The sequence below is a fragment of the Lissotriton helveticus genome, unplaced genomic scaffold, assembly GCF_964261635.1.
Source record: "Lissotriton helveticus unplaced genomic scaffold, aLisHel1.1 SCAFFOLD_590, whole genome shotgun sequence".
NCBI classification, from domain to species: Eukaryota; Metazoa; Chordata; class Amphibia; order Caudata; family Salamandridae; genus Lissotriton; species Lissotriton helveticus.
The window spans coordinates 381,875-394,443 of NW_027611748.1; the positions used below are offsets into that span (position 1 = coordinate 381,875).

The 12,569-nt window shown below is 43.1% G+C and overlaps 2 protein-coding genes across 3 annotated transcripts in view; one reads left to right on the forward strand and one right to left on the reverse strand.

Annotated features, from left to right (window-relative positions):
* Nucleotides 1-5,692, forward strand: part of LOC144806646 (uncharacterized) — a 195,014-nt gene extending 189,322 nt beyond the window's left edge. Inside the window, 2 exon segments of the mRNA XM_078672969.1 lie at nt 2,977-3,850; nt 3,992-5,692. Of these exon segments, the coding sequence (XP_078529095.1) occupies nt 2,977-3,850; nt 3,992-4,258 (1,141 nt within the window). The 3' untranslated portion in view covers nt 4,259-5,692.
* The window catches only part of LOC144806644 (uncharacterized), a 352,101-nt gene that overhangs the window by 263,539 nt on the left and 75,993 nt on the right, over nt 1-12,569 (reverse strand). The gene's annotated exons all lie outside the window — the stretch shown is intronic.

Genomic DNA, 12,569 nt, shown 5'->3' on the forward strand with positions numbered 1-12,569 from the left:
CTTGTTGTTACCAAACTTCTGATAATCACCTGATGGATCCACATTCCTCCTGGTACATGTTGGGAGTGTAGTGCAGGTCCAGTTCATTTTAGGTCAGTTTTACCCACCAGTTCCTTAACAATTGGCACAAACGGGTACAAAATGCCGCAGCCAGAGCGATTGTCGGCCTCCCTAAATTCTGCTCGGTCGCGAATGTTCTTCGCTCCCTACACTGGCTCCCAATACGGAAGCGTATTCTTTTTAAGATACTCTGCCTCGCTTTTAAGATCTTGAGAGGCATGGGCCCTGAAATCTTGTCTGGCTCTCTTTCCCTTTATGTCCCGACTCGCACTCTTCGCTCCCAGGGCCAGGCCCTGGTTGTAGTCCCCAGATACAGGCTCTGCCGCATGGGCGGCCGCTCATTTGGTGTAAAGGCGGCATCAGCTTGGAACTCCCTCCCGGTGGAATTGCGCCTGTTAGAGGATCTTATGGCTTTTAGGAAAGCCTTGAAAACATTCCTGTTTTAGTCTTCAACCCACAGTCTGTGTTATGTATCTAGAATGGTCCTTTCTGGTTCCCTTTTTTTTAGCTGTGTTATGTTTTTTATGCGCTTCCTTGTCAATGCGCCAGGACGCTCCTTAGCTGGAGTAGCTGTGCGCACAATAAAAACCAATAACATAACATAACATCTGTCTCCTCTTCCAGATCACATGATACCATCCTCCCTCTGTCTGTTCTTTCTGCGTATTTTCTCTCTGAATCTGACTTCCATCTCTTGGCGTCCTCCCATCCTGCCCTTTTTTGTCCTGTCTACTACAAGCAAAAGACACAGTACATGTGTGTGGACACACATGCACACAGGGCTTGCTTTAGGGTGGTGCGACCGGTGGAACTGCACCTGGTGCTGACCTTGGGGGCACTGTATTTAGAAGTAACTTATGGGTTCACAAGCATCTGCTGAAGAGTAGGGGTGGGAGGAATTTGAGTTGTCGTGCTACACAAAGCTTGGCAAAATGGTAAAAAATCTCTGCGAGCACGTAAAAGTTCTGCAAACACACGGAATTGCTTGTTCCGCCCGTTCACATTGCTTTTTTCCTGTTTGAGAATGCTGTTTGCGTGCTCGGGGAGAAATAAGCATTTTGAAAGCGCGAGCAAGCAAAAAATTCCTCGAAACCGTCGAATCTCAGAATTTTTGGCAATTCCGTGTTCTCCGCAGAACGTGAAATTACCCAGATTCCGCAAATTCCACAAGCGGAATTTACCACCCAGGCCTACTGCGGAGTTTCCTACGCCTGACCCCTGTGGTGAAAGTGGAAGATAGCCTTTTTTCTCTTTCCTCTGTTTTGTGTTTTTCTTTTTTTTACCCTTTTTGGTTTCCTTTGCTGTTGTGCTGTTCAATAAAATGTCCCTTCCTAGATCACTGGAAAAAGGATTAGATTAACAGTTTAGGTGGGCAGGGGAGTAAATAACATCTAGTAATTTATTACAAGAATGACAAATATCTCACTATGTTCCCAGCCGTTGCCACAGAAATTGCAATTTGATAGTGTGGCTGCTTCTGAGAATCTGTGTTTCTTTCTTAAATATTTACTTCTTTTGCTCTCACATCCTTGATTTCCAGTGATCCCAAGCTCCCGATCAACACTGTTTCACCACTATCAGAAATGCAACTCAAACTGATTTCCTATCTTGTTTTTGTTAATGCTTTCTTTGTGCAAAGTATAAAGTCACAAATATTTTGTCTTTGTGTTCATTTACAATTTTTGACTCCATTTCTACAGGTGGCAGAAGAATTAACAGAAAAAAGAAGGCTTAAATTTAGAGAAACACAACAAAAAGGATTATTTCAAGGAAAGTTAAAACATTCTCGAGCTCTAGAGAAGAAACACATTCTATGTGCCAGGAATGGTGAGGATGTTGGAGCGGAAGAAACTGGTGAATGTGAAAGTTGTCAAATCCTAAAGGAAAATGATCATAAATGTTTACCAAGTGTCAGTAACTGAGATTGAGGAGAACATTGGCCACAACTGATACCTACACAGTGCACTTGAGAAAACTCAGTGTTGTAAATTCTGTTTGATGGTTTATGAGAAATGCTTTGGAGACCCAAACCCTCCACAACAGATCAGTATCCGTAGACGTGTTGTGATGTGACAGAACCGTCAAAAAGACTAATATCCCTGGTTTACAAGCGCAAGTTTTTGTCTGTCTCCTGAAGACGAGAGGAGAGAAAATATTGTTTAAAAGAAAGTCATTGTAAATACGCTTTCTCAGATGTCGTTACAGCAAAGATGCTGGATTACCATTTCCAATATAGGAAGATTTTCCCCCACCAGCTCTGTCTCTTGGGTTGATCCGAGTAGTTTCAAAGGGTCCTGTAACTCCAAAGTCGCTCATATACCTGTCTTAACCACTGAACAAAAAAGCATATACTGGCACAGAAAGTATAAAAGGGGCCAGTGTTACACTATCGATAATTCATAAACCGCCCTGGCATGCCCTAATCATCTGTCATTACTTGTATGAACAAACATACGTAACAGGCAAATACTAAAGCCCAAAGACCTTATCAGTGCTTTTAAAACTCCGAATTCAAATGTGATAAACTAGAATCACTAAATAGAACTAGATAGAATTCACCCGGGCATAACTTGGAGAAAATAAATCCATGAGAGGCCTCTTAATCAATACAAGGGGCTCCTCGGTGAAAGTTAATAAGACAAGTTAGATCGGTGCCTTTAAAGGTAGGAAATAATTTCCAGGTAAAAACTATATGTAGTTGAATACATATGTTATGAAGAGCATCCGCAGTGTAGTTTAGAAGTTAATGCTGAGTGTAACATAAACAAGTACACGATCAGAAATCAAATTCAGTCTTAAGATGACATGTATCCAGGAACAAAGCCAACTTGAAGAAACAAACAACTCGAATAAGAGCAATGACTGTGGGAACAGCTTTAGTCATCAATCCCACCTCACTAAACATGAGAAAACTAGCACTGGACGAAAACCCTATCAGTGCCCCGAATGCCAGAAACACTTCAATCACAAATCCAATCTCACTTTACATGAAAGAACCCACACTGGGCAAAAACCTTATCAGTGCTCTGAATGCTGTAAAAGCTTCAGTCATAAATTCAGCCTTACTGTACATGAAAGGACCCACACTGGACAAAAACCTTATCAGTGCTCTGAATGCCGGAAAGGATTCAGTCAGAGATCCAGTTTAATTGAACACGAGAGAACTCACACTGGACTAAAACCTTATCAGTGCTCTGAGTGCCGGAAAAGCTTCAGTCAGAAATCCAACCTTACTGTGCATGAAAGAACCCACACTGGGCAGAAACTGTATCAGTGTTCTGAATGCCAAAAAGGTTTCTATCACAAATGCAGTTTAACTCAACATGAGAGAATCCATACTGGGCTCAAACCCTATCAGTGCTCTGAATGCCAGAAAAGCTTCAGTCGGAAAATAACTCTCACTTACCATGAGAGAACTCACACTGGGCAAAAACCTTATCAGTGCTCTGAATGCTATAAAAGCTTCAGTCATAAACCCAGCCTTACTGCACATGAAAGGACCCACACTGGACAAAAACCTTATCAGTGCTCTGAATGCTGCAAAAGCTTCAGTCAGAAATCCAACCTTATTGTACATGAAAGAACCCACACTGGGCAGAAACGGTATCAGTGTTCTGAATGCCAGAAAAGCTTCAGTCGGAAAATAACTCTCACTCACCATGAGAGTACTCACACTGGACAAAAACTTTATCAGTGCTCTGAATGCTGTAAAAGCTTCAGTCATAAATCCAGCCTTACTGTACATGAAAGAACCCACACTGGACAAAAACCTTACCAGTGCTCTGAGTGCCGGAAAAGATTCAGTCAGAGATCCAATTTAATTGAACACGAGAGAACTCACACTGGACTAAAACCTTATCAGTGCTCTGAGTGCCAGAAAAGCTTCAGTCAGAAATCCAACCTTACTGTACATGAAAGAACCCACACTGGGCAGAAACTGTATCAGTGTTCTGGATGCCAAAAAGGTTTCTATCACAAATGTGGTTTAACTCAACATGAGAGAATCCATACTGGGCTCAAACCCTATCAGTGCTCTGAATGCCAGAAAAGCTTCAGTCGGAAAATAACTCTCACTCACCATGAGAGAACTCACACTGGGTATAAACCGTATCACTGCCCTGAATGTCACAAAAGCTTCAGATTGAAAACAACTCTCACTAGACATGAGAGAACTCACACTGAGGATAAACCTTATTAGCTCTTTGAATGCTGGAAAAGTTTCAGTCAGAAATTTGGTCTCACTCAACCTGCGAGAACTTACCTAGAAAAAACCTCATCATTGTTCTAAATGCCAGGGAAGGGTCTGCTGGAGATTCAGTTTTATTCAACAAGAGAGAACACACAACGTGAAAGAAAATGACCCGTCCTCTCAATGTGCCGAAAACTTCAGTTGTAAATGTAACCTTTCCACATCAGAGAGACAATGTGGGAGAATAAAAGGTGCTCACTGTGAACCCTGAGGAGGAGCTTTCAGCATCATAAAACATTTACATGAAGCAGCCACAAAAACACCGCTCCATTGATTGTCCAACAAACTGTTTACTGAGAAAAGCACACAGAGTGGGATGGAAATGCTTGAATTAACCTCATTCTTTTGTAACTATTTGTGGCCTCATTCCATTCAGCCTGTTTTGTTTGCTGAGTGTTTATCAGCAATGACTGACCAACAAAGTCCATTCGATCCTGAACTTTGAGGCCACACCCCCAAGGGTCTGGAATGCATGTCTCCTCAAACTGTTTCCAGCCTTAATGAGCCTCACCAGGGGACTGCAGCAGGAGTCCCTTTGTCGTAGGTCTCTATGGGACCAACATCTGTTCATGTCTGTACCACGTAGGGCTGATCATTGAGAAAAACTAAAGGTGATGGATGAACTGGTAGTTCATCTCTGCAACATCCCGCCACATCATTCTCTAGTCTTTGTGTAACTACAGACAAGGTTAGCCATATGCAAACCACTCTTGGCCCCATCCTAAATAGTCCTAATGACTTCTGTTCCAAAAGGACACCGCCTCGTATTACAAAGATCCACACGAGTGGACTCTTTCCATCTTCTTTTTGTTTCAAATGGAACCTGCAATTCCCTTAACCAGGCCTCAGGCCTGCCACGTTCCATGCTTTGGCTCTTATCATCAACCTTGAACCATCTCCATAACTTGGAAGCTCCGAAGACTTCGCAGCTGTTGTAACTGCTTGAAGTTTCCCACATTTTGATGGCCGTGGATTCAGGTTCAACTTGATGACCCAACTCTACTTTGTGGGAATTTTGCACAGCAAGCCACTTCTAAGCAGCTCGTCACCTTCTGAGAATGATTCAGCCAAAAACCTTGCATCAAATTTCAGTGTTAATCATCACCAGAGACTAAACTTATCTTTTTCCTTTAGAGCATAGCTACCAAAGTCAGCTACAATTTTGTAGGTGACTTCCTGATTGAATCAATTGGAACTGCTTGTTTTTTATTCATTTTCCTTTTTGTTTCGTTTTGACAGTTGTTTTTGCTAATTAATAATCCTTAAATCACAGCCCTCCTTTAGATTTTGCTTCTGAATAAATATTAAATATTCTTTTTGATCTAAACTTGGTTTGAATCTTAAAGTTCCTTGTCTATTTTTAATAAACTGTATTGAAATGTGTGACTTCCACTGTTTTGCTTTACCTTCAAGCGTGCCTTAGGCCATACTGCCCAAGCCACATTACCAAAAGCGAGCTAAGAACACTTTAGTAGAAGACACATTTAGCTTTGCTGACCAAAGTTTGGGAAAAGCAAAGCAGGCTGACTCTAGAAAGCACACTGCCTAGCTGGAAAGGTTACTCTCTTAGGTGGCATCTGCGCCACCTGTAGATGTAAAAATCAAGGATTATGAGGGAAGCTGTTGGGATCTGTGCCCCCAGAATTTGAGACTGCCACCCTCTCTCAAACAGTTGAAAGAGCTGAAGATGCACCCGTCAGAGATTCATGTCTCAGCAACTAAGACTGCTCGCTCCTGTCATACAACACTTACACTGTTACCTGAATCACACTCCCTGTGCAATGTACAAACCTTTACATAAACAAGTTGTGTTGAGCTTTGTGAACAGGCAGTCACCCCCCTTTGTATGTAAATGAGTTTCTGTGATTAGACACCCCAGGCTCCCATTTCTTCTTGCGCGGATGATAATGTGAGAACGGTAACAAGATCACAAACAAGGGCTGTATTGAGAAATAATCGTCTTCCAAGTCACACAGTAGTTTGTAGTTCTTTATTAGTCTTTTAAATTTACATCTCCCCATCCTGTTCCAAGGTAGAGTAAAGCTTGCGAAGCGCGACTTTCTTGTGGCCCGCTCCCCAGATTAAGTCCATAAAAACAGAAACAGAGTCGAATTTCCTGAAGAAGTGCCGAGGCAGGTAAACTAGAGGGGTCGAGGAGCAGGATAAATGTATGAACAGCATTTTTGCAACTGTCACTCTACCCATGGGTTGATAGTGGCAGGGAGGCCCAAAACTACAGGGAGCTGCAAACATTGGACATCACCTAAGTTGCCCTGTATAAGTTCTTCATTGGTGTGGTAAGTTCACCCCTAAATACCCGAAGATGTCAGGGGGCCACCCCAGTGCTAATTGGGGCAGCACTTCCTGTTCTAAATTGTGAGTTTGCGCATGGAATATAAGCTGGATTTGGTCCAATTTAGCCTCAGTCTAGAAGCCCTACCAAAATTGTCTAGAACATCCATCACCTGTGGTAGATACGAATGCACGACCCCAAGGTACACAAATGCATCATCAGCATACAATGATATGTCCTCTCAATTTGGCTCACTCGGTATACTGATTGCTGGGTCCTGTGAACGAAACAGGGCAGCGAACAAATCCATGGCTAGGGCAAAAGTAATTGACAACGGGTATCTTTGCTGCATGCTTCAAAAGAAACTGAGATCTCTGCCTGTCCGGATGCGGGCCAGCAGGTTGGTGTAGAGGATATTTATCCAGTGTAATATTTCTGGGCCTAGTTCCATGCACATCAGCACTTTCGTTAAATAAAACTACTCCGGGTGTCGAAGGCCTTCTCTATATCTAGTGAGAGTGCTGTGTATGGAGGCAATTCATGAAGATTCGTTTCCATCAGCTGCAGAGGCGCCATAGGTTTAGACACATTTTTCTCCCAGGTACGAAATCATTCTGGTCTTGGTGCCAATGTAGAGAGGCAGGGGAGCAACCTGTTTGCAAGGACCTTCCTGCAAATCTTGTGGTTGGTGTACAGTGGCCAGTAGGACCGTAGCTCCAGGGGGTCCCTGTTAGGCTTAGGCAGTACCAATATCATAGCCTCCCATAGGGATCCCGGCAATGTGCCCTCCTGCCGGGCCTGTTGGTACATTTGGAGTAGGTTTGGAGTGAGGGTTGCTCTATAGGTGAAGTAAAAGTCCACCGGGAACCCGTCCATCCCAGGAGTTTTGTTGCACGCGATCTAGTCAATCATGAAGCCAATTTCCTCAGTGGTCAGGGTTTCATCTGGTGTATGTCCCTGAAGGGGGTTAAGTCTGGGGATCAACAGTCTATTCAAATACTCATCTAATTGGGGCGCTTGCACTCCCAACACAGCCTGGTATACAGACGCCTGGTACTGCAGGAAAATCTGGTTTACATCTGCTTGTACATTTCAAAAACTCAGTTATACATAAGTAAAGTCCACATTTGTAAAGCGCACAATCACCCGTAAGGGTCTCTAGGCGCTGGGGGCCGTCGGGAAGATTAAGCGAGCTATTGCCCAGAGTCACATGGTGCTGGGCTGACCTGCCGCCGGAGCCGGGGATCGAACTGTGGTCCCCAGATTCCAGTGTCAGTCGCCCTGGCCGCGGCGCCACACCTCTCCCACTCCCATAAGGATAAACAGACCAAAAAATATATGTTCACCAAGTAATTTAATGTACTCGTTTTTCTGGCGAATACTCAAGTAATATTCAAGAGACAGGTAATATTCAAGAATTACCGGTTAAGTAAAGGTTGCTCCAAAAGGGGGAACGTGCTAATAGGATGAGGAGTGCTCAGTGTTAAGAAGGAAAGAAATCCGTGACATAGGAGAAAACAAGAGATGCATATTATTTTCAAAAACACTATGATCGGTTGTCATTCACTGTCATAAGCAGCCTAGCTCCACATGTATTTGTACACAATTTAAGTCATATGTAAAATTTAAGATTAAGTTCCAAATTTGCATGATAGAGGACACAAAAGGGTAAGTCTGGGCCTATCCAAGAGCGTCGACGTTTCGATCCGACTTAGGGCACAAGGGAATTTCACAACCTCGGCCGTGCAGATCTTCTTCAGGACTGGGGTGGTGTGGGGCAACCTGGATGAAGGTAGATAAGTCGCCTAATGGGAATAAAAGCTTGGGTCAGGTCCGTTGCTGTATGTAAAGGTGCGCATCAAGAAGCAGTGTGCGTGGTTGAAAAAGGTAAGGCTTACCCTTCGCATGTGGTGAGAAGCCAAGAGATGAGTTCATCAAGCCATGTCGTATTCACTAGTAAATTCTATTTGGGGTAACCATCAAGGAGATTAATGAACTAAGGAGGAAAAATGGGGAGAAAATGCCTTAAGTACTTGACCGGCATTGAGGATAGCGTATACGTCGGTTACAGTGCTGATCAGACATACCTCAGTGTTATTCAGGAATGAAGCCTGGACAAAGTTGTAAAGGTGGGGGGCGCCATCGTGGTCCGTGTATTAATCACGATTCAAGGCGATCAGCGGTCTGTGAAGTAAATGTGCGAAAGCTTAGTTATGCTGGCAAGGAGAGGCAGCCGGCTGTAAAAGCATTACAATTACGCCGCGAGTTGTGTGGTTAATTACCTGAAGACAGGGGTCCTCACAGTTCGGTGTCTCAGCAACAAATGAATTGCAAGCGTGGCCCCGCCAGGAGGATAATTAAATACCGGAGGCCGCGGGAAAAGGTTACTGAGGACGTGCGCTATTGGCCAGAGTTGAAAGACTGGCAAGGCAATGCGCCGATTACCGGAGAAGGAGACGAAAGCTCCTGTCACGTGTGACAGATGCCTGAGTTATGATAGTGCATTAACGCTGGCATAATAAATCTGAGACATCATTATTTCCGAGAAGTATATACATTGTGATGAAACACACAAAAAACATTGAAAGCTCATTAGTCCCGAAATACATGTGCTATATACAATGTGAAAGCGAGAAGAATTCAACATGTTCGAACATTCAGTATATGAGGGACATGTTTGGAGAATACAAGAAAATACTTATAAAATGCGAGCATGAGTACTCAAATGGATGCACTATTAAAAGCACGATGTAAAGTTAACAGTTTCACATTGTATATAGCACATGTATTTCGTGACTAATTAGGGATATGATTTTTCAGGAGAAAAGTAATTGACACACAGATCCAAGTATATGGAAGGTACATAGATGCACAATGGAAGAAAGTACATGTAGACCAAAGATGACAACATAATTATTCTACATGTTTATACAATGCAATACACAAAGATAGGTACAAATCTATAGTGAGATAAATGCTTATATACAGAGGGATATGCTGTAAATTTCTCTTTGCGTATATTGCTTCGGTGGGGAAGAGCAAATTCTTGAGTAGTTTTCTAAAGATAAGGTGGTTGTCAGTGGATCTTATGTTGGGGGGTAAAGAGTTCCATAGTTTGGCTGCTTGACCAGAGAAGGATGTGCCACCCATGTTTTTTGCTGGTATCTTGGGATTTTGAGTCACAATGCCCCTTTAGAGCAGATGTTCCTTTGTTGAATGTGTTTGGTGATTTTATTCCTGATGAAGAGCGGTCCCATTCCATATAGTGCTTTGTGGGTGATACAAAGTAGCTTGAACGTGGATCTTCTAGCAACCGGTAACCAATGCAGGGCTTTCAGGACAGGTGAGATGTGGTCTCCCGGTTTGATATGCAAGAGTAGTCTGGCAGCCGAGTTCGGTATCTGTTGTAGTCTTTTTATGGTTGTTAAAGGTGATCCGTGGTAGAGGCTATTGGCGTAATCGAGTTTGGACAAAACAAGGGAGATGGTAGCTTGGATCTTGTGTGGAAATCCCAAATGAGGGAAAATTCGGTGCAGTATTTTTATAGTGACAAAGCTTGATCTTGATAGTTTGTCCACTTGGGTATTCATTGATAGCTTGGAGTTCATGGTAATTCCGAGGTTTCTAAATTCCTTCGATACGTTAGGTGGTGATCCCAGTTCATCAGGCCATGAGGAAAGCGGGTTATAATGTTTCGAATCGCCATATGTGAGTATTTCCGTTTTTGGAAGCATTCAATTTGAGATGGCTCCAAGTCATCCACTGATCCAAAGCTCTGAGACAACTGAACATTGGGGATTTTCCAGTGTCTTTGGGGAACTTCAGTTGATGGAGTATTTGTGTGTCATCTGCATAGTTATAGCACGTGAGGTGAAATTAATTGATCAATACTGGTAATGACTTTATGAAGATGTTGAAAAGCATGGGCGAGATGATAGATCCTTGAGGGACCCCTGCTTTTGTGGAGTACGGTTTAGATGAGAAAAGTGGGGTGTGGATGACATTAGTTCTGTTACGAAGGTAGGACGCGATCCAGTCTAGAGCAGTCCCCTCTATGCCGGCTTCATAGAGTCTTTGTTTCAGAGTGTCATGGTCAACCGTGTCAAAGGCAGCCGAAAGCTCCAAGAGGAGTAGTGCAGCAACCCCGTTGAGGTCTACTGTATTCTTTAGGTCATCCCCAATGGCAAGGAGGGCAGATTCTGTTCCTCTGCCCGGATGGAATCCCGTTTTGAAGTCTGAAAGTATAGCATTTTCTTCAATGAATTGTGACATCTGGGCAAACGCTGCTCTTTCTATCAGTTTGCCCAGGAAAGGTTGATTTGTAGTGGGTCTGTAGTTGTCAGGGTTCAGCTGATCCAAGTGTTTTTTTTTCAGTAAAGGGTGTATGTGTGACATTTCGAGTTCTTCTGGAAATAGTCCGGTAGTTAAGGAATCGTTGATGATTCTTTTTACTGGAGTGGAAGCAGAGGTTGATAAAAGAATTGTCTTGAAAGATTGTGGTGGACACGCATCAGAAGGGCTGCCGGCAGGCCTGCTTGCTTTGATCAGGTCCATAAATTCATTGTGTGAGATGTGTTGGAAGGAACGGAGAGCCTGGGTTACAGTACTCTTGGGTTGTTGTTTTGTACAAGGGTTAGTGCTGGTGCTTTGTCTCTGTTTTAAGTACGAGCCCAGTGTGTCTGCTTTGTCTGTGTCATGATTTGCCAGTTTGTCTGTGAAATCCTGATTAACAGGATGAATTTCTTCAAGGCAATTTGATTTGCGAAATTAAGTATTTGATAGAATTCTTTATTTGCACATTTAGCAATTTGAATTCTTTCTGAATAGTATATTTTTTTAACTTTTTTGATAAATGACTTGTATAATCTGTTAATTTTCTGTAGGGGAAGTTTGTCTTGTTTGGCGTTTGTTTTGAGCCAGGTATGTTGCAGCTTTCTAATTTATTGTTTTATGTCTTTTATCTCTATGTTCCTCCAAGGAGCTTTTTTTCTTTTGTTCTGTTGAGTTGTTTTGAGTTGTATCAGGATGTGAAAAGCTTCCTGTAGCCACTTATATAGTTTTTGAACAGAATGTACTGTTTCCAGATTTGTCCTGAATGTTAGTTGTGTTTATAAATTAATAGGTGGCTGGATGTAAGGTAGTTTTAGGTGATTCGCTTAGTGTTGTTTTATGTTGGAAAGCAAGCAAATGGTGGTCTGACCATGTGACTGGAGTTATAGTTTGAAAGGTAACTAGTTCAGTATTAGCAAAAATGACATCTAGGATATTTCTGGCGATGTGTGTGGTTTGTGGACAATCTGATGCAGGTTCAGTGCGTCTAGGCCAGTAATTATTGTTTTCGGATGGGTCATATTGGGTTTGTCAAACCAAATGTTGAGCAAAACACACAAGATGATGGAAGGAATGTTGCACAATGGCAAAACATTCACCCCCAGTCACAGATCTGGGTTTAATCCATCATTATTTTGCTCACCAAGCCACCCCAGTTCAGACATGGCCATATGCAAATCAGTCTTGACCCTGTACCTCATGGGAACAGTCCAGCCTGAACTGCCAAGCCATGTCTTCTCTGGACCGCAATCAAACATCCTAGGACCGGTTTCTGGCTATCAGCCGTCTTCAGCCAGGATAGCTTGACTCCAGTGGCGTAGTGAGCACGGGGCCCACGTCTGGGCATACCCTTCCCACATAGGGTGAACAGCAAAACACACAAGATGATGGATGGAATGTTGCACAATGGCAAAATATTCACCCCCAGTCACAGATCTGGGTTTAATCAATCTTTATTTTGCTCACCAATCCACCCCAGTTCAGACATGCCCATATGCAAATCAGTCTTGACCCTGTGCCTCACGGGAACAGTGCAGCCCGAACTGCCATGCCATGTCTTCCCTGGACGGGAATCAAACATCCTAGGACCGGTTTCTGGCTATCAGCCGTCTTCAGCCAGGATAGCTTGACTCCAGT